This window comes from Aphelocoma coerulescens, chromosome 15 (genome assembly GCF_041296385.1).
Source record: "Aphelocoma coerulescens isolate FSJ_1873_10779 chromosome 15, UR_Acoe_1.0, whole genome shotgun sequence".
Taxonomy (NCBI): domain Eukaryota; kingdom Metazoa; phylum Chordata; class Aves; order Passeriformes; family Corvidae; genus Aphelocoma; species Aphelocoma coerulescens.
The window spans coordinates 8,787,197-8,806,415 of record NC_091029.1 but is presented as its reverse complement, the minus strand read 5'-3'; the positions used below and the strand labels follow the sequence as shown (position 1 = coordinate 8,806,415).

The window sequence follows — 19,219 nt, the reverse complement described above, 5'->3', positions numbered from 1 at the left end:
GCGGGCTGGCCGGCGGCGTTCCCGCACAACATGGCGGCCGCGGCGGTGGCGGCGGCAGCGGCGGCTGCGGCCACGGCGGCCACGGCGGCGGCGGCCGGGACGGCGGCTGCCACGGCCGGGACCGCCGCGGCTCCCTCCGCGGGTTCCGCGGGGCGCGGGTGCAGCGCGGCCACCGCTCGCGGCTTCTACTTCAACACGGTGCTGTCGCTGGCGCGGTCGCTGGCGGTGCAGAATCCGGCGCCTCTGGAGAAGGTGAGGGGCGTCTGTGGGGAGCAGCCGTCACGGGTGGGGGCTGCGTGTGGGGCGCTGCGTGCGTGCAGACTGCGGGGTTGTCAGGCGTGGAAGCCGCGTGTGGCGGGGGGGCCGTGCCGCGGGAGGGGTGGCCCCTGTGTGCACAGGACACGCGAGAAGCCCGGTCGGCGCCGCGTGTGGCCCCTTCTGTCCCTGTTTTTTGTGCCATGTGTGGGGTGTCTGGTCGCCCCCTTGGCGCTGTCACGCGTAGGGACCCGTGTCGCCCGCGGGAAGCAGGTCAGGGGCAGCGGGCGTGCCCGCGGGCCGGGAGATGTCTCGAGGGACGCGGCTCTGCCCGGGCGGGGCCGTCTGTGCGCTGAGGGGGTTCTCCACCCCAGCTTCGTCCTTCTCTGCGTTCGGGGCAGTTAGGCCTCAGGGATGCTCGTGTGGGCCAGCTTGACCCGAAAATTCGGGTCAGCAGCGCACTCTCGGAGCAAGGAACTGGATCTTGCTGCGTGTTCCCCAAGTCTGTGGAATATGGTTTTGTGGGAGTAATTAGTCTCAACCTGATTAGTGCTGGTTGCTTTCCTCCACGTATATGGTTGAATCCAGGCGACGTAATCAGTGACGGGTAAAATGTGGGTGAGATAAAGCTCTGCTGAAGGGAGAACTCCGGGGGATCCGTGCCTGGGCAGTGCCCCCGAGGGGTTGCCCCGCTGCCCGGGGCAGGGATGGACAGCCTGGTGTGCTGGGACTGGGCACGAAGTGATAGCGTGTCCGAATTGCATCAGGCAGTAATAGTGACTGAATAGCTGAAAAGCACCGCTCTGTGTTGGTGAAAGCTATAGGGCTTGTTCTGGGCCAGTTGTTGTTGTTCTTTCCTTACTTCTTGTTCTGAAATGTACCATTGGTGTGGCAATCAACGGTGAATAATTTTTCTAAGCCCTGCTGTTGGTTCACAAATATCCGGGATTTTTTTTTTTTTCCATTTGATAGGATGCAGCAGGAGTTCAACGATAGTTCATATCTAGCTAAAGTTGCTCACTCATGTTATTGCAAATGTACCCTGATGTGGAATACACATATCAGCAGTCATTTTCCAAAGTTCATATTTCCTCTACTGTATTTTATGTGGCGCAAGAGGATTATCTGTGTTGTGTTACAGGTCTTGTAATTAGGAGGTCTGGCAGTTGAAGGACCAGAATCTTGAATTCCACTGAGCATCCAGTCAATTCTTCTAATCTTCTAGGGAAGTTGCTTCTTGCTTTAGAAATTTCAAGGTGGGGTGTTCAGAGAGTTCTCTAAATAGGAAGTGACTTGACATTCAAACATAGGTGAGTCAAACAGTTATTTATTATGAAGGCCCTTTTTAGATAGTGTTTATTAACTTCAAGGAAACGTATAAGAAGACAACATGCTTGTTACATTTTCCATTTAGTAACAGTTTTCTAGAAGAATGAAGTATTTGGGAGGTCTGATACATTCTTTAAACGTGTGTTTGTTAAGTATGGAGTGAAGTAATAGGTACATAGTGAGAAAATAATAGTCTTGAAAACTTAATCTGTTATGTTGAAAGGGTTTGAGCAAAAGTCATACACAGGTTGATAGCAGGTAATTGTTCAGTGCTGTATATGTAGAAGGCATTGGTGCAGCTGTAACTGAAGCTCCATCTGCCTATTTTTTGTTTACAGGAATTGAGTAAATATAATAAAAGTGCCTGCTGCACGTTTCCTGCACAGTGAAGTTGTGGAATGAAGGCTTTATCGTATTTCAACACTTTGATCAAGTGTTGAAGAAAACTTTTAAATCGACCTGTTATAGTAAAAATGTTTGACATCTACCTGAGATTTTTCTTTTTCTGGTTTCTGTGATTCTTCACTCTTTCCTTGCCCTTGGATGTTCTCAATAAGATTGAGGACTAAAGGAGGGTAATGTGGCCAAATGTCTTCCAGAAGATGGAGAGACCACTGTGCACTTCAAACAAGCTTCAATTTGGTTTTCAATCTTGTTCCACTGTTCTTTCCCTCTGCTGTTTTTCAGGTACAAAAGCTGCTCTGTATGTGTCCAGTGGATTTCCATGGGATTTTCCAGTTGGATGAGCGTCGCAGGGATGCAGTTATTGCTTTAGGAATCTTCCTAATTGAATCTGACCTTCAGGTATTTTTTGCACTTAGGCTACCTATTTACCTTCAAAGATCTTGGATTAATTCAAGTTTAGTTGTTCAGTGAATGAAAAGTTGGTATTTGCTCTTTATAGAAGTAGATGAAAAGATCAGAGATAAAGGATGGATGCAGTCAGGAGAGCAAGGAAATACTGATAAGTGTGATAGGCTGTAGCCATGGCACTGCCACAGCCAAACTGCTGCCCTGTTTTCTGGTCATGATGGCTTAAGCAGAGAAAGGAAAGAGTATTCAGGAGGATTTACTTAAGCCAGATGTGTCATTGTGTTCTTCCCCACATGCTCCTGACTGACAGGGATGCTCCAATGCACTCCTGAAGGCCAGGTCTGCAATAGGCCCTTTCATGCCAGGATAAACAGACAGGGCACACAGGCTGCATTGTACACAAGCATCCCTTCTGTGTCTGCCAGCAGGGCCAGGACAAGCTGGTTCTCTTCCCTTTGACTGCTGGGCCTGGTATTGTTCTGTGCAGAGGAGAGGAAGCACGGACACAGTCCCAGGTCCAGTGCTATTAGACCTCACTTAAAATTCTTTCATATTGTTAAGGTTTGCATCAGGCCTGAATTGCCTCCTGTTTAGTATCCATGTGCTATGGTACAGCTTGCATGGATATTAGGTACTTTGTTCTTTTTTCTTTTTGTGTTTGTTTGAGGTTGTTTTATAAGGCAGCTGTGCTGGGCTTTGATTTGCGGGTGAGGGAGCTGAAGTGTTACACGGATGTGCTAAGTGACTTGCATAAGGCTGTGGGATGCATCATATGTACTGAATTGGCACTGGCACTCTGAATTTCTAGCTGTCTTAGAATTATTTTGGGAGCTTGCTGTCAATTAATAAATTGTCTGGGGTTAGGTACTGTTCTGGAACTCTTTTCTCCAGCTTTTACAGAGAATGAACTGTTGCCTGGAATGAAATGCTTGGATTTAAGGTACTGAATTGGGTTACTTTAATTTGCTTGTTTTGAAATCAGTTTTGCAGTAGTCAAGAAGCCTGCGGAGTAATCATTAGAAACAAGTTCTGTGTGTGCTAATGTAATTTTACTATATCTCTAAAATATCTTGAGATTATATGGTTCAGCTTTTCTTCTGCATTTTGAATAGAATCTTTTCTCCTTTAGCACAAGGATAATGTGGTTCCTTACCTTCTCCGGCTCCTGAAGGGTCTTCCTAAAGTTCAGTGGATAGAAGAAAGCAATGCACGGAAAGGCAGAGGTGATGTTTGGGTTTTTTGATCTTTCTCATGGAATGCCAGCCAGGAAACAGAAATAGCAAAGGTTGTTTGGGACATATTTAAAGGGGAGGGGAGAGGTCCTGTTAGGTTCTTACTTAGCTCCTGGCTTGACAGCCTTTAGTATTGATTTTCTTTAGAAGCCAAAGGTAGTTGAATAGATCCCTGTTTTCCTGCTTGGCTGCTTTTTGATGAATTGCACTTTACAAATAGTTCTGTGTTCAATATATTTTGTTACTAAACTGGAGAAGACTGTGTAGTAGTTAGAGTAGAAAAGTGGAACATGAGATTTGTATGCTCTACTTTTAGCTCTGATGCTTAGTTGCTGTTTAAACCATTTTTTGCTCCCTTAATGCCTCTTAAAATTAATATAAGAATCCTTTTATGTAGTATTATATAATTAAGGTTTATTTCCGATTAGTTGAAAGCCTGGGAAAGTTTTTAATTATTCGTATTTTTCTTTAAACATTTATGCTGATGTGATGATGGTTAGAGTGCTTCTAAATTTTTTATGTAATACTATTTTTGTTTACTGTCAGTCTCAGAACTTTAAGACATGGGAGTCACTTATGTCTTCTTGCTTTATTATAATTTGCTCTTTCTATGTTGGTTCTCTCTACCAAGGCTTAAGTGGCTGATTTTCTCTCCATTACTTTGCAGGTTTGCTTCCAGTGGCAGAAAACTTCAGCTTCTGCTTGGTGACGTTGTTGTCTGACGTGGCTTACAGGGATGCATCTCTCAGAGAGCAGGTGGAGTTTAAGTTTGTGCTCTTGTATTACCCAGTCCTCCAATGCTGCAATCCTGACTAATATCTGGAGAGGAGCTTATCTGCTCCCTGTCAGCAGGGGGCTGATTGCTTTACCATGTGCACTGATGCATTAATTTGCTTGTGTTAATAATCAAGTATCTAGAGGAAATTCATAGGTCTGCAGTTACTTTTGGGTGTCGTTTGCTGAGCCCAGAGTTTTAGAATTCCACTTTTGATACTGAGGTTGGGAGTGCTGCAGTTTCACTGTGTAGTACTTGCAGCTCACTGCAGACTTTACAAGAGAAGCTCTGTAACCTGAATGAGGGCAATGTAATCTTTTAGTCACACAGCATCAAGAAATCTTCACAGAGGTGCTTACATTAATGTTTACAAGTTTCATTTGTTCTAATGATCTGGTGTAAGATAATGATATTACTTTACCAAAAGATATTTTTGTATGTCTGTCTTGATGACTTTAGATTTTGGATGCTGTTCTACAAGTAATGCAGTTCCTGTTGGGAATGTGCCAGACGCCGCAAATGCATGATAAAGGTAGTGATAAAATTGTTACTGTATTTGTAACTCCTGTCCTCTGAACTTCTCTTGTGTTTGTTTGCTGGTTACCAGGATCAGCCCTGAAAAATGAGTTTTGTCTTTCAGCTCCCCTTAGCACTTCTCTATTCTATTTGTTGCTGACTGGTAAATACAGAAGCAGAAGTGTAGTAATTTGTGATACTTTCATGGTTTTTCCTCTGCTTGTACAAATCAGTTGTTGTAAAGCAGTTTAGGCTGAAACAGTTCAGTGAAGTGGTAGCAAAACCATGAAGAGGAAGTTCTAAGTTACTGTTAATGTGTTGTTACATGTGGTTTTCTTTTCTAGAATATTTATGCAAGTATGCTGTGCCCTGCCTGCTAGGAATTTCTCGAGCTTTTGGTCGCTATAGCAATTCAGAGGAGGCTCTCCTTTCAAAGCTTTTTCCTAAAATTCCCCCACATTCCCTGAGAGTTCCAGAAGAGCTTGAAGGAATTCGCCGGCGATCCTTTAATGATTTCAGATCAATTCTTCCCAGTTCTCTGCTCACTGTTTGCCAGGAAGGAACACTAAAGAGAAAGGCTAGCAGTGTGTCCAGCATCACACAGGTTTGTATGACTTGCTCTGTGTTGGAGTCAGTGCTGAGATGATTTGTTGGTCTCAGTGGAGTTAACACTTAAGCCTGGATATGCAGAGAGTTTCTTAATACATTGTTTGTCCAAATACAAGTATCTTTATTTTGGTTCCACAGCTGAGCTTCAAAATAGTTTTGTATTTTCTGAATTACAGAACAATCAGTAACAGTTAAAGTAGCAACTGTACTAGTAAGTCTTCACATGGAGCATTTGGCAAATCCCATTCCGTGTGTTATTATCATTAAAAACCATTGTAATGTGTATCTGTAAAATTGGGAAGCTGACACCTAATGGCTGAAGTTTTCATAAGAGGATACAGGAGCTCTTCCTGGTTTCACCAGGAGCTGTGGATGTTCATTGTCTTGGGGGAAGACTGGATTCAGATGCTGGGTTTGAAGCTACAGATTGTTATTGGTGTAGTTTCATACAGCATTGTCATCATTCTGATCTCTTCCCTTTAGTCAAAAGCACTGAACTGGCATTTTTAACTTCCCATTTTTGGCTGGAATTGAGCTGTTAGACCCAGCAATATGTAGTTCCTGTTAGTTTTGCTTGAAGCTGTGTTTCATTTTAAAGTGTACAAACTATTCCCTGACAGGTTTTAAAATGTTTTATAAATATTTTCTAAAATACGGCTTTTGTGCAATGTTTCAGGTTAGTCCTGAACGTGGGATTCCCCCTCCCAGCTCTCCTGGAGGATCTGCAATTCATTACTTTGAAGGTAGATTACCTTGCAAGGAACAGTCTGTGATTTAGGGGTTTTGTTGCTATTTATAGAAAATTGAAAATAAAAAACCTTTTGACCCCTTTCTCTGCCCTTTAGAATTCTTACAGGAATTCAGTGGCACATGCCAGCTAGGGTTTTTTAAAAAATTGTGGTTTAAAGACAGTAGGAAGTAATTATTAACACCACTAATTTCCAGGCTCAGTTGTTTTTCACTTGTTTCTTGATTCCCTTCCTGCTAGGCAGTGCCTGGTACTGGAGAGCTTAATTCAGCTAGGCCGAAAATATTTCAGGAGATTAGGCTGAGTAACTTTGAGGAACAAGTGTTAATACTGTGCTTCAGTAGACAACTACATTGTTGGTTTAGGGTCTGGAATTTTGAGGCTTGTGGCACATTGTGTAAGTCCAAAACAACTGCTCCATTTGGAGTAAGTGTGATGTGGGTCATTGTGTAAGACACAGTAATTTGCTGACACAAGAAATACTAAAGGAGACACTGGGGTTTTTCACTAATGTGCATTAATTACTGTATCATAAAAGGCCAAAACCTGAGAAAGTTTCATGAATTAACATACAAACTCTTAACCACTGAGTTGTGGTAGAGCTCCAGCTGTGAGTTCTAAGTCAAAGCAGGGCTTAGAAATAAACTCTACTTCATGAATCATGTGGAAGACTAGCTCTGCCTCTGAGCTGTTTTGGTGTCTCTGGTTTTGTCTGGCCCTTTGAGGTTTTTAACAGTTTGGACTTTCTCTGTTCCTGGGCCATTCTCCTCTTTCAAACCCTGGCTTAAATTAATTTCTTCCACATTGCTTTTCTTTTTCCTTCACATTGCTATTTCTAGAGGCATCTCTTTCTCAGTCATATAATGGGATTGCAGGGTAATTCTTAAATTGCCAAGTAGGAACACACCTGTTTATCTTCTGTCTACCATGTGGAACCAATGTATTCTTCTTCAATGTTGTGGTCTTCATGGTTTGAATTAAAAAAATAAACAAAAGCCAAGGCTGCAGGTTAGAGAGATGCTGTAGTAGAACAGAAATAATCTTAAATCTGTAGGTGAATAGTGGAGAACTTTGTAACATTTTTGGAATTATATTTTGGAATTATTTTAGTTGTCTTTCTGGTAGAGTTATGATTATTTCAGTCAGGATTTTATTTTCAGTACTAACTTCTATCAAATATTTCGGCTACAGGCAGTCCTTGTATTACTTCTGTTGATATAGGTTGTGATAGTCTTGCCTTCTGAAGATGAGTAGTGACCTTGGTTTTATTCTGGCCAAGGCTAACAGCTTAAAAAAAAGAACCAAGGACTTTCTTTTTTGTTGTCAATAAATAGTCTTGCTTGAAAGCCTGTTAATCACAAGAACATTACTCTAGCACAGCCAGCTGAGCACTTCAGAAAGGCATGAGATGTAATTTCTCAAGAGGAAACAGAGCCAAGAGCATTTTGCTGAGCAGGTTGTTTGCTTAATAGAGTATTTCAATCTGAAAAATAATTTGATTCTCTTTGCTTTCAAATTGCAGTGGTGAATTGGTGCCTATTCTAAGATGAACACTGTGTTATGTGTTCATTTCATCTAATAGAGGGGAAAACCTTGCAAGATAGTTTTGACTTAACCTGTTCTTTGCATTTCTGTGCTTCTGATCTAAAGGGCATTTGCAAATGTTTTCAGGTAGATGCACATCAGTGGAAAGATTTGTCAGAAGTATCTCTGACATGGACACAAGTTATTGTAATGAATTCTCTGTTGTGATAGTAAACTTCTAATGACAATTGTATTGTAGTTTTCTCTCTTGATTTACCAGCAGCTGAGCTGAAATGCACCTCTGTCAAGTTAGACTGTGTTGGAAAGAGCTCTTTTGTAGTGGCTAAATGTTTCCATTAAAGAAAATTAATATCCTTTCTCTCCTCAAACTTGTATTTCCATTATTTTTTTCTGATCAGGTTCATATCTTCCTGATGGGAGTGCACTGGATCCTGATTATTACTTCTCCACAATCAGCTCCAGCTTTTCAGTTTCTCCTCTCTTCAATGGTATTAACAATAAAGAGTTTAACATCCCACTGGAGATGCTCCGACAGCTGTTGAACATGGTACGTGATGGCTCCTTATGTAGACTGCAGTGACACTGTGTTCTAGAAATAGATGTAGTTTAAATTTAAGCTTTTAGAATTGCAAGTAAAATGACAGCCTTTGTCTCTCAAGCTTTGTGTAATATTATTTTTATGGCATTTAATGTCACGCTTCAATAGCGTTCCTGAAAAGCTCTCGTATAAACCGTGCAGAATTTGGAAAATTAAGTAAGCTTATGTCAACTGCTTCCTGCTTGAGTCTTGCAGACCACTTGTTCTGGTGTAACCTGCACAATGCTAGTTGCTGAAATAGAAGATTGGGTTTTGCTGTTTGAGTGAGACTCATCCTGAAGGGTTTGTTTGCTAGGAATTCACACAAGTGACAGAAGCTGCAGGCTCTGTCCGCTTCTGGCATCAGCTATTCTGGAACAGCAGAGAGGCTCAAATGTTCCTGTTGCAGCCTTAATTTCATCTGACGCATTGTAGTGAAGTGACTTGTGTTTTCTGTGCATAAGCAAAATTGTATTAAATGATACTCTCCTCCTATCTAGAGTCACTAACTCTAGGAAGCACTAGAGAAAACTAACAGGAAACATCCTGTTTTAGTTTGGTTTTTTTTCCTCCATAGGTAAAGCAGATCGTTGAGGATTCTCTTCTGAAGACCTTAGATGCAGTTATAGCTGAAGTTACAGAGGTATGTTTTTACCTTCCTCCTTTAATGACTTCAGTGCTTCATTTTTTGCTTTATTACTTGCAAAGTTAGTATTTTACCTATGTAAGGTATGCCTTTGCTTTGCAAAATGATACTAATTTCCTTTTTTGACCAGTTCTTTCAGTGGTTTAAATCTAGCCTTGGACTGTGTAAAAATGGTGAAGGGAGGTGATACTTTTCACTAATTTAGGAGGAAATAGTTATTTTCCTACATTAGCTCTTATCCTAATAAATTACAGCATTGGTTGCCCCAGACTGGTTTACTGTAGACTAAGGTTGTTCTTGCATATTGCAGTAACATTGTCTTTTTTTCACATATATGAAATGCATTGGTTGTTTTCACTGTGGCTTGGAAATCAGTGCTGCTCTTCAAGGTGCCATTACTGAGTTTGTCAGTGTTGCAGTTCATGAACTTTTACTTGCAGAGGTGGCAGACTTGGTTCTTTAGGTCTGTGAGTCTTCGTTTCAGAACAAGGACTTGTTTCTTGTTCTCCCCTCCCCTGGGTGCAGTTCTGTCACAGCCTCCACCACATTTTATGGACTTTGCCTCATTTCCTCAGGGCATAAAGCTCTGGTGAAAGGGGTGTGTGCTGAAATGTGTGCAGAAATGACTCTGCTCTGCTCTCATCCTCCCATCGAGCACTGCCGCATTCGAAATGTAGGTCTGAGTGGAGACAGCTTCAGCCTCTCTTTTTGCTATCTCAGTAAAATGAGAGCTTGGAATCCTCCCCTTTTTTCCCCTTTTTTATTTTTAGCCCCATTGTTAGAGAAACAGACGTGCTCTTCAAATCAAACTGACTGGATCATTTTTAATGCACTGAATGGCTGTACTTTTTCTTTTGTTAAAAGTAAAGAGGGAAAAGCTGTGAGGTTTCTTCTTGTACCTGTTTTATAGGCTTGTTTACATTGTAGAGGTGGAGTGAGATTTATTTATTGATATAATGAAAAATACTTTCTTTTGAATCTAGTGGATTGCTTCTTTTCTCTTTCAGACTGGTGCTGGTACAGATCTCTATTACAAAGCTTTCAGTGACCCTCTTTACCTTGCTCAGTTTAAAATGCTGAGAGACACACTATACTATATGAAAGGTATAGTACTTGTCATTTTTTAAAATTTATCCTTCATTATGTTTAGGATTACAAACCATCATCTGCTTTGTATTGAGTGCTTGAACATTGGGTTTGCATTTCCTGGGAACTCTACTTATGGTATTAAATTTGTATTCTGAAATGTTTCCATATTAAAAGGTGCTGTGAAAGTAGGAAAAAAATATTATGAGCACCATTAAAAGGACTAATAGATGGCATTTGAATTGTCTGTTCACTGGTGGACTTTGTTATGAAGTTTATCTTTCAGACAGCACATAAACTTGATTAAATAATATCATCTATAATGCAGCAATGAATTTTATATATGCTGTTATTCTGATACACTGACTTCCATCTTTCCAGGATAATGTTGCTTCCTTTTCTTTCTTTAGACCTTCCCAACTCATTTGTGAAGGAAGTCCATGATTTTGTGCTGGAGCAATTCAACAGCAGCCAGTCAGAGCTTCAGAAAATCCTCCACGATGTGGATCGACTGCACAATGAACTGAGCCCTTTAAAACTGCGCTGTCAGGCCAATGCTGCCTGTGTGGATCTCATGGTGTGGGCTGTGAAAGATGAGCAAAGTAAAAATGCTCTTTGGTCTCTGCAGTGTCTGTCTGTTGTGTTCTAAGTTGTAGAAATACTTACAGAGTAGATGGTGCTCAGAGAAATATTAAATTTCAGTGGAATACTTTTTTTGCTTTTAGAATACAAGAGTAAAACTTCCATCAAAAGGTTGTCAGATTAGTTGGCTGGGTAGTTAGACATTTATTTATAGAAATGGAAACAAACTTCCTATTACTTATCTCAAGGGGATGCTATAAATGCTGAACTACATACAGCTATTTATTTTCTAGTTTCTGTTTTATATATTGCTCTTAATGTCTTAAATATTTCTCAGTGGTTCTTTTAAAGAAAATACTTTTTCTCCATTGCTAGCAGGATTGGGAAGCTCTTTCTCACTTTTCCTCTATTTTCTTTCTATTATAAATCTTACATCCAGTGAATATGTGAAGGATTTTTTTTCCTTTGGACATTGCAATATTTGATTTCTGTTCAGTATGAAGTATGCTCAAAATCAGCTTTAAGTACTGTCATTCTTTCAGTCACAGTGTTTGACAGAGCTGTTTGGTGCAGCTACTATGTTTCTAAAACTGTTTTTGCAGAAACAGCACTAAATCTTATACTACAAGATTGATGCTTATAAATTCTCTCCATTATTTTAGAAATTCCAGTAAGCATTGAGTTGTGTGTGGCCTAATAACAAATCTAAGATAAATTTTTCTGTTGGATTTCTTTATTTAAGGTGCAGAAAACCTGTGCATCAAGTTATCAGAGAAGCTGCAGTCAAAAACCTCAAGCAAAGTCATAATTGCTCACTTGCCACTGCTAATTTGCTGCTTGCAGGTCTGTCTTCACAGTATTTGTCATTAATTACTGTAATTACCATATCAGTGAGTGAGAGTTTGGGGAGTTTTTACGGGCTGCTAGAACACTTTACCTGCTCTTTTTATTACTTTCCTTCACTGTCTTCTACATTTGCATCTCAGAGGTGTGATGTGAAAACAACTGCTTTTAGAATTTTCTTAGCCCAACTACTTCTTGAAGAATAATATCTATGAGGGTTTTTTTACCAGTATTTAATTTCTGAACTATTTAGTGCCTTAGTCCATTACACAAATAGTTAAAATATTGGGACTGGCAGGTCACTGAGGTTTTAGACTAAGAAAGCCTTGGTTATTCTAGTTTTTATGTCTTCTTATTGGGCACTTATGCATAGTTGTACAAATTTGGTTTTTTCCACCACATAAGTAGTAAGTGATCAGGTTCCTCTAAATGTTGGAACTTGTACAGTAATTTTGTTTTTGGAGAGTACAGTTCCTTTCATGTAACTCCTGTGAAAACACCGAGGAAGAGAGCAGCAAGGCTTGACTGGTATATGACACACTCTAGAATAACCTAGAACAGTTAGAGGCTTAAAATGTCTAAATCTTCTGCTAAAAATTGAATCTCTCAAAACTATGTAGGATTTGTTTTGTTTTCTGTTTTTTTGTATTGAGCTCAAGTTGCAAACTTGCAGCTGAAATAAAAATAGTGCTGTTTTATTCTAAAGCTATGTTTTGTTGGGTTTGTCTTGTTTTGTTTTTTTTTTTCCTTTTTAGGGTCTAGGTCGTTTGTGTGAGAGGTTCCCTGTTGTGGTTCACTCTGTCAATCCATCATTGAGAGACTTTCTTGTGATACCTTCCCCAGTGCTTGTGAAACTTTACAAATACCACAGCCAGTATCACACAGGTAAAGGAAAAAAGCCTCTGCTCCAGAGTGATTGTTTTTCAACTTGTGTGGCTTTTTCATACTTTTTGGTATTTTGTGCTGATACAGCTGCAGGTGGAAATGGAGATGGAATTGAGTAATTCTTTTTTTGGAGGTGGAGAGGAGGAAAGCAAATGAAATTCTGGTAGAGGAGTATCTAAGGGTAAGCGGTAGAACTGCTGGGTCTCTTGTGCTGACACTGAATGCTTCTGTCTTGAATGAGGCTCTGCAGCCAGAACCAGCACATAATTATCCTCACAGGGAGGGAAAAGAAATCACATACCCAGTTGGAACCGCCCTTGTTTCAAGCTCAGGCTGTTGTGTCTAATTCTCCTACAAAGGCTGCTTCTGTCTGCCCTGTAGCCTACTTTGCACTTTGGGAGGCAGCCACTGGATCTGTCCAAAGCTGCCTCTTCTCCACAGTGAACTAGATCACGTACCTCCAACTCCCCATACACATCCTGTGCTCCAGCCAGTGACTGTCTTGACATTTGGCAGATTTTTGTTGTTGTTTTTAAACTTTAATATCAAGTTATGATTTCCAGAAGAAAAATGTTTAATTCTAATCACTTGCTGATGCAAAAGCAGTATTGTAATGCTAAAGCAGTACAGTAAAGTAGTAACTGACTAAATTTAGGAGTAATAATTTAGGAATAGTCAAAGGCAGTAATGGCTTGTATAGTTCATCACGTGGTGTTGATTTCTGTTCTCCCATGTTCTTAGTAGGTGGGAATGACATCAAGATTAGTGTCACCAACGAGCATTCAGAGTCCACTCTAAATGTAATGCCTGGCAGGAAAGGTCAGCCATCCATGTACGAGCAGCTGCGTGACATTGCCATAGACAACATCTGCAGGTAAGAGGGGGACTGGCACCATGCTGAGCACGTGCTGTTTCCCTGGCAGGAAAGTGCTGTGCCCATTTAGAAGGTGCTGCTCTGTGCTGCCATGAAGTCTTTGTGCATTGTTTGGTCGTGACTTCATTTTCCTTCAGGTATCTCTTGGTTCTGTTTATGTCCTAATTGTAAAATAGTAATTCAGTCTTAGTGTTTTGCTTCCCACATCTGCTAGTCACCATTTTCAGTAGGTAGATGTTTTTGTAGATACTCAGTAGGTTTTTTTTGTTTTGAGCTTAGATTATCACCTTGAGTGAACCTCCTGTAACAGAAGGATTGTCACACACTTGTGTGCACAGTGGTTATTCTTCCCTTTTAGATAGCTACAGAGAACTAGAGGGAAGACAAATAGTTGGTGACTAGAGACAAGGAATTAAAGTTTCAAAGTAGTGGATTCCGAATTTACCTTATTGCATATTCCCATCTTTATTGTTTCTGGAGAAAGCAGAAGTAGAAACTCGGCTCAGTTTTTAAAATGTATCTGCAGTGTTCCTTGGCAATCAGTTCTTACTCCTCAGTATAAACCTGCTTCCCTTATATATAGATGCATTTACAGTAGTTAAAAGTGGTATGTTTTATTGATGCATTGTGTTTTTTCTGTCCATTGTTACTCCAGGTGCTTGAAAGCTGGCTTGACTATAGATTCGGTGATTGTTGAGGCCTTTCTTGCCAGTTTATCCAACCGTCTGTACATCTCTCAGGAGAGTGATAAGTAAGTTGTCAGTCAGTCATCAAATCAATTTTTCTTCCACTCAGTGAATCTGAGACTTATTCTAAGATATAAGTACTGGCATTATTTTAGAATTAAATGTCTCTGAGATTAATGGGCTTGTGTGTTGGGTCAAGATCTTCCCATGCCAAGTCTTTGCAGAGCTGAGCCTGTTTTCATACTGAGAGGTATGGATTCAGTTTTAGCTGATTGAGTCAACAGATCTTTGGTGAATATTAGCCAATTTTGAGTCCTCAACTGAGTGATGGTTTCTCTTCGGGCTTCAGTTGTCTTTTTTTGTCTAAACATATCTTGTCACTTGTGGCATTTGACTTGCTCTGCTTTTAAGAGACTCGCCAACCAAGAAGTCTCATGGAGGGGCTTCTGTAGTAGCTAGTCTGACTGTCTTAGTATTTTGCCCATCATTTTTGCCTCTTTTTGTTGTTATTTTTAGAACAGTTTGTTCATGGATTAGTGTGGATTTCTTCAATAATGAGTTTGGGAGAGGTTAGTTTTTATTTTGAAAATCAACTTGTGCAAATATATCCTCTAATGTGGCAGTATTAAAGCTGTTAGTGATGTATAGGAGCTGCTACTTACTTATATAAAATGTGACTGAGGTCTTGATAACTGTTGAACAGTTACATTTATCACATTGGAGTTCTTGTTTGTTTTCCTAACAGGGAAGCTCATTTAATTCCTGACCACACAATTCGTGCTCTAGGGCACATTGCAGTGGCACTGAGGGACACCCCAAAAATGATGGAACCCATCCTGCAGATCTTACAGCAGAAGTTTTGCCAGCCACCTTCTCATCTTGACGTACTCATCATTGATCAGCTTGGCTGCTTGGTCATCACTGGAAATGTAAGGAAAGAATTGGCCAAGAGAATGCCAGTTCATGATCCCTTTCCTTTAGTTAAATTGAATTGTATTTTAGGAACTGCATTTGCAGAGGGCTTTTAAAGCTTCCCTTTTCTTCACCACAGGTAGACACTTGTACAGTCTTTGTGAAATCAGAAAACAAAAGCTGTGACAATGTGTAAAGTACTGTCCCTGTAAAGAAGATGACTCCCCATAGAAAATAGAAGTATTTTAAAAAAAAAAAAGACTATAAAGCCCACCAAACTCAATGTCTTCAAAAGTTATTAGGTTTTTAAACTTGGTCTATCCCAAATAAGTGGGGAGTATTTTCTTTTTGTATCAGTAATTAACTTTCAAAGGCTTGTAGCTTCATACATTTAAAAGTGTGGAAGATTGTCTTCTTCAGTTATACAAAGATTAACTGACCTTTTCCAAATGTCATTTGTGCCTCTGAACAAGCAATTAATTGCCAGAACTCAGAAGCCTGAAAAAATGGTTTCCATCAGGAAGGCAGAGTTAAAGAGCATAATAAATTTTGTAAAATTTGATCAATTAAAAACATTCAGAAAAGCACTTTTACTGTTTGTTTCTTGGAAGCTGAAACCATTACTCAGGCTGTGGCTGCACATCTACTGGAAGAACTTGGTAAAACTTAGAATTTACAGGGCTGTTCTTTAGAGAGATTGTATTGAATAAGCTTTACTTAGGGATTTGGTTTTGGTTTTTTGCAGCAATACATTTATGGTGAGGTGTGGAATCTATTTCAGCAAATCAGTGTTAAAGCAAGCTCAGTTGTTTACTCTGCCACAAAAGACTGTAAGGACCATGGATACAGGTAACACTTAGCTGTGTCCCTTAAATGTATGAAAACTGTATCAAATACCCTTTGTGATGCTTTGGGGTTTTTCCCACTATGAAATTTGCATTTTTTACAACTTTGAAGGTTGTAAATCGTACTGTTCTTTGTTCTTTCATGTTAAAAAGAAATACATTAATTTAAAAATAATAGCACTTCAATATGCAGAGGTTCCTGAAAATGCTCCTCACTACAGGTAGCATTGATAACTTTTACTTCTGTAAGGAGTCAGTGTTTGTAAAAGATAATTGACATTGATAATTTATGTTATCTGTAATTATAGTAATTAATCTCTTAGCGCAGAAAATCTGAGAGCGTGGTTTGTTTTGTTTTTTGTGGTCCTGGTACTTGTTAGGGATTAAATGCAAACCATTAACAATATAATTCTTTGTACGTAAGTTATGCGTTGTTGTCCCCGCTAGAAGATTATTACTGACTCTGTTGGTAGTTGGGGTAGGCTGGGCACCTTTCAGTGCCGTGTGGGAGTAGCTGAGAGGACTGTTCCTGTCAGTAAGTTTTAACAATGCAATCTCAGCTTCAACAACTTATATGAGTTCTGATTCTTCTGCTCAAGAGCTTTCCCAAAACAGAAACACTGCCCTTGGCTGCTTTTTGTCTGCCACAGGAAAGTACTTTCCTTGTGGCTATGACAGCATCATAAATGGAACATCCTCAAAGGCACAACTTAAAAATAGTTTTTCACTTAAATACCAATTGCATTTCAATTGTCAGTAAAGTGATGTGCTGCTCATAAAAACAGCAAGAAGAAAACCTGGGTGAAAATATGCCAGCAGCCTTATTACAAGAGTTACTATCAATATTATGAAGAAAGCACTGAAAATATAAAACCTGAGAAATTGCTTGTTCATAAGTGTTTTTTCTCCTCAGGCACTGCTCCTTAGCAGTCATTAACGCCCTGGCCAACATTGCTGCCAACATCCAGGAAGAGCACCTTGTGGATGAACTGCTGATGAACTTGCTGGAGCTGTTTGTTCAGCTTGGGCTGGAAGGAAAGAGAGCTAGTGAGAGAGCAAGTGAGAAAGGACCAGCGCTGAAGGTCAGATATGTGCTGGTTTTTAATTGTGTGCAGCTGTGCTTTATGTGGGTGGCACTGCTAAACACACCCTTAGACACGCAGGGAAAACCCACGCCTGAGAGTGAATTCTGCTCCTGGAGTGTGAATGCAGGTCCAGAATGCCTTCAGACACCTGACTGAGCCGTGTGGAGTGTCCCAGATAAAGCAGGGGCTAGCTGCAGTTCAGCTGACACTGCCTGAACTGGAGTGTCAGAGGCAGAGCTGCAAAGGGAAACACAGGATGCTTTGGAATCAGTATGGGAGACAAACTGCTGCACTGACTTAAAGCTGTGCAATTCTGCAAATGGAGAAATGACAGATTTCAGGTGGATTGAGCTAGGAGGCAGTGTTTCTTTAGTGTGAAGATACTGAGAGCAGTTCTCACTAGAACACTCTACTCAGTGCAGAGTAAAAATTATGAAAGGTGTTCTGAAGACGGGTTTACTTCATTTTCAAGAGATAAAGAGGGTAGAACACTGCATGTGCTGCACTCCTCAAACAAAAGCAGTTTTTTCTTTGCTAGTTTGCCTGTGTCTCTTCTCAGCACACTAAAATTTGCTTGATAACCATTAAAATGTTCAGTGAGATAACCATTGAAATGTTCAGTGATTTATTTGTTCTATTTTCAGCCATTCAGAAGTGACTTCTGTGAGGGGAAATAAAAGCATGGTGGTTTTTTTTTTCTTTTGCTATTCCTATTAGTTGACATGAATGTCTCCTGAGTGTGCCCAGGAATGGAAGTCATTCCATATTCTTTGCTCTCAGTGCCATGTATTATTATGAAGAGGCTGATATTTAATTTTTTGTAACAAAGCAGAAAACAGAAAAGTTTTCTGTAGTTCTGTGTATTGGTGCCTAGTTCTGGCTATTGCAGTTAGTTTGCATCTCTGCTCTGACTCTGAAGCAGTGAGTCACATGCAGTGGATTGTCCTGAATTTAACAAAAATACCATGGTGACTTTCTCCAGTTGTCCCTACCCCTTAGTGTGTCTTGTGTGCTGTTATTTTATTCCTTTCAAAAATATTTTAAGACCCATCTTTTGTTTTGCTTTATCTTGACTCTCCAGGAAAGATAACTGGAGTTTGTTTGAGTTGGGTTGTGCCATTATTGTTTCATCTGAAGACTATTTGGCTTTGTGTCTCTATGGCTCTCTTCTTTCCTTCTTTGTTTTTGCTTTTTTAAATTGCTTCCTTTTGGTTTGTTCCACTTCATGCAAAGCTGTATCCTGTTAGCACATCTTCCCTGCCTCTTCCCTGTGGGGCTAGCAGTCTCTCTCTTGTAAGGAGGGAGCTGGAGCATTCCCTCTTTCTCAAATCCAGTGTGGAGGGATATGGGAGGTTGGGAAAGACTTTAGAGAGGAGATGTCTCAGTGTGGTGTCTGTGCCATCACTGTTTGCCTGTTCAGAAAAGGTGAGAAATGATGTGCTGTGAATGTGTTTAGTTCTTAAATACTCTACTTGGCCAGAGCAAACACACTTGTATAGCATGCAATTTAAGAAGTCCTAAAAAGTCCAAGGAAATACGTATTTTCCTTATGCTTCTTATATTTCAATGGAAAAGGCTGCTCCTTCTGCTTAAATAAATTCTTGAAAATCCTGTCTTTTTACTGGCTTGTTATTTTTGGCTTCATTTTGATAGTAAAATGAAACTTCTGGTAAACATTTGACACTTATTTGTGGCCACCCATTTAAAGTTAGCATTTTTCTAGCAGTTATTGAATATCTGCAGACTGTGTGCTGACAGCGGAAAAAATCCCTTCAATAGTCCATGAGGAAAACCTGAAAAGCTTTGTTAAAGGATTCCAGGGTGTGTTCAGTCCTGTGGATTTTGTGGGTGCTCTCTTGATCACCTTGTGCACATCTCCTTGCAAGACACAGAGTTGTAATTGTTTGATGCTTGAAATATGTCTTATAGCAAATACTTTAGAAATGCTTTTGTAGATGTTTTGATCGTTTCCTTTTTCTTCTCCAGGCCTCCAGTAGTGCAGGGAACCTGGGTGTGCTTATTCCTGTCATTGCTGTGGTGAGTATCCAGTGGTTGGGTTGTTGCAAACAATAATTTTTCTTGCATTAATCAAACATTGATGCTATTTCAAGCAAAATGGTTTGATTTACAGCTAGTGCAGGGTTACCATCCAGGAGAACTGTAGTAATACTGTAAAATAATACACCTTGCTCTAAAGGGGGGAAACATTTGTTTAATAATGATAAATCTCTTGAAAATGAAGAATCTTTTGTGATTCGGGGTTAGATTGTTTCAAGCCATGAATTCAGGTGATCCTTGAGCTAAATAATACTGCAGGGAGTATTACTTTGAATAGTGTTTGGCATGCAGTGTAATAAACAGCACATATCTGTGGCC

The 19,219-nt window shown here is 40.2% G+C and overlaps 1 protein-coding gene across 4 annotated transcripts in view; it reads left to right on the top strand.

The window, feature by feature from the left end:
- The first annotated feature begins 30 nt into the window (after positions 1-30).
- PI4KA (phosphatidylinositol 4-kinase alpha) overlaps positions 31-19,219 on the top strand; it is a 54,691-nt gene continuing 35,502 nt past the window's right edge. Inside the window, exons 1-19 of one of the 4 annotated variants that reach the window (XM_069031129.1) lie at positions 31-252; positions 2,272-2,388; positions 3,527-3,620; positions 4,297-4,385; positions 4,864-4,936; positions 5,265-5,524; positions 6,206-6,272; positions 8,221-8,369; positions 8,977-9,042; positions 10,053-10,149; positions 10,542-10,733; positions 11,456-11,556; positions 12,312-12,441; positions 13,183-13,315; positions 13,971-14,066; positions 14,747-14,930; positions 15,659-15,762; positions 16,672-16,840; positions 18,830-18,880. In XM_069031129.1, coding sequence (XP_068887230.1) covers positions 31-252; positions 2,272-2,388; positions 3,527-3,620; positions 4,297-4,385; positions 4,864-4,936; positions 5,265-5,524; positions 6,206-6,272; positions 8,221-8,369; positions 8,977-9,042; positions 10,053-10,149; positions 10,542-10,733; positions 11,456-11,556; positions 12,312-12,441; positions 13,183-13,315; positions 13,971-14,066; positions 14,747-14,930; positions 15,659-15,762; positions 16,672-16,840; positions 18,830-18,880 — 2,394 coding nt within the window. Of the gene's footprint in view, positions 253-1,470; positions 1,566-2,271; positions 2,389-3,526; positions 3,621-4,296; positions 4,386-4,863; positions 4,937-5,264; positions 5,525-6,205; positions 6,273-8,220; positions 8,370-8,976; positions 9,043-10,052; positions 10,150-10,541; positions 10,734-11,455; positions 11,557-12,311; positions 12,442-13,182; positions 13,316-13,970; positions 14,067-14,746; positions 14,931-15,658; positions 15,763-16,671; positions 16,841-18,829; positions 18,881-19,219 lie in introns of those variants that run through there. The other 3 variants (XM_069031132.1, XM_069031131.1, XM_069031130.1) reach the window with 3 other exon arrangements.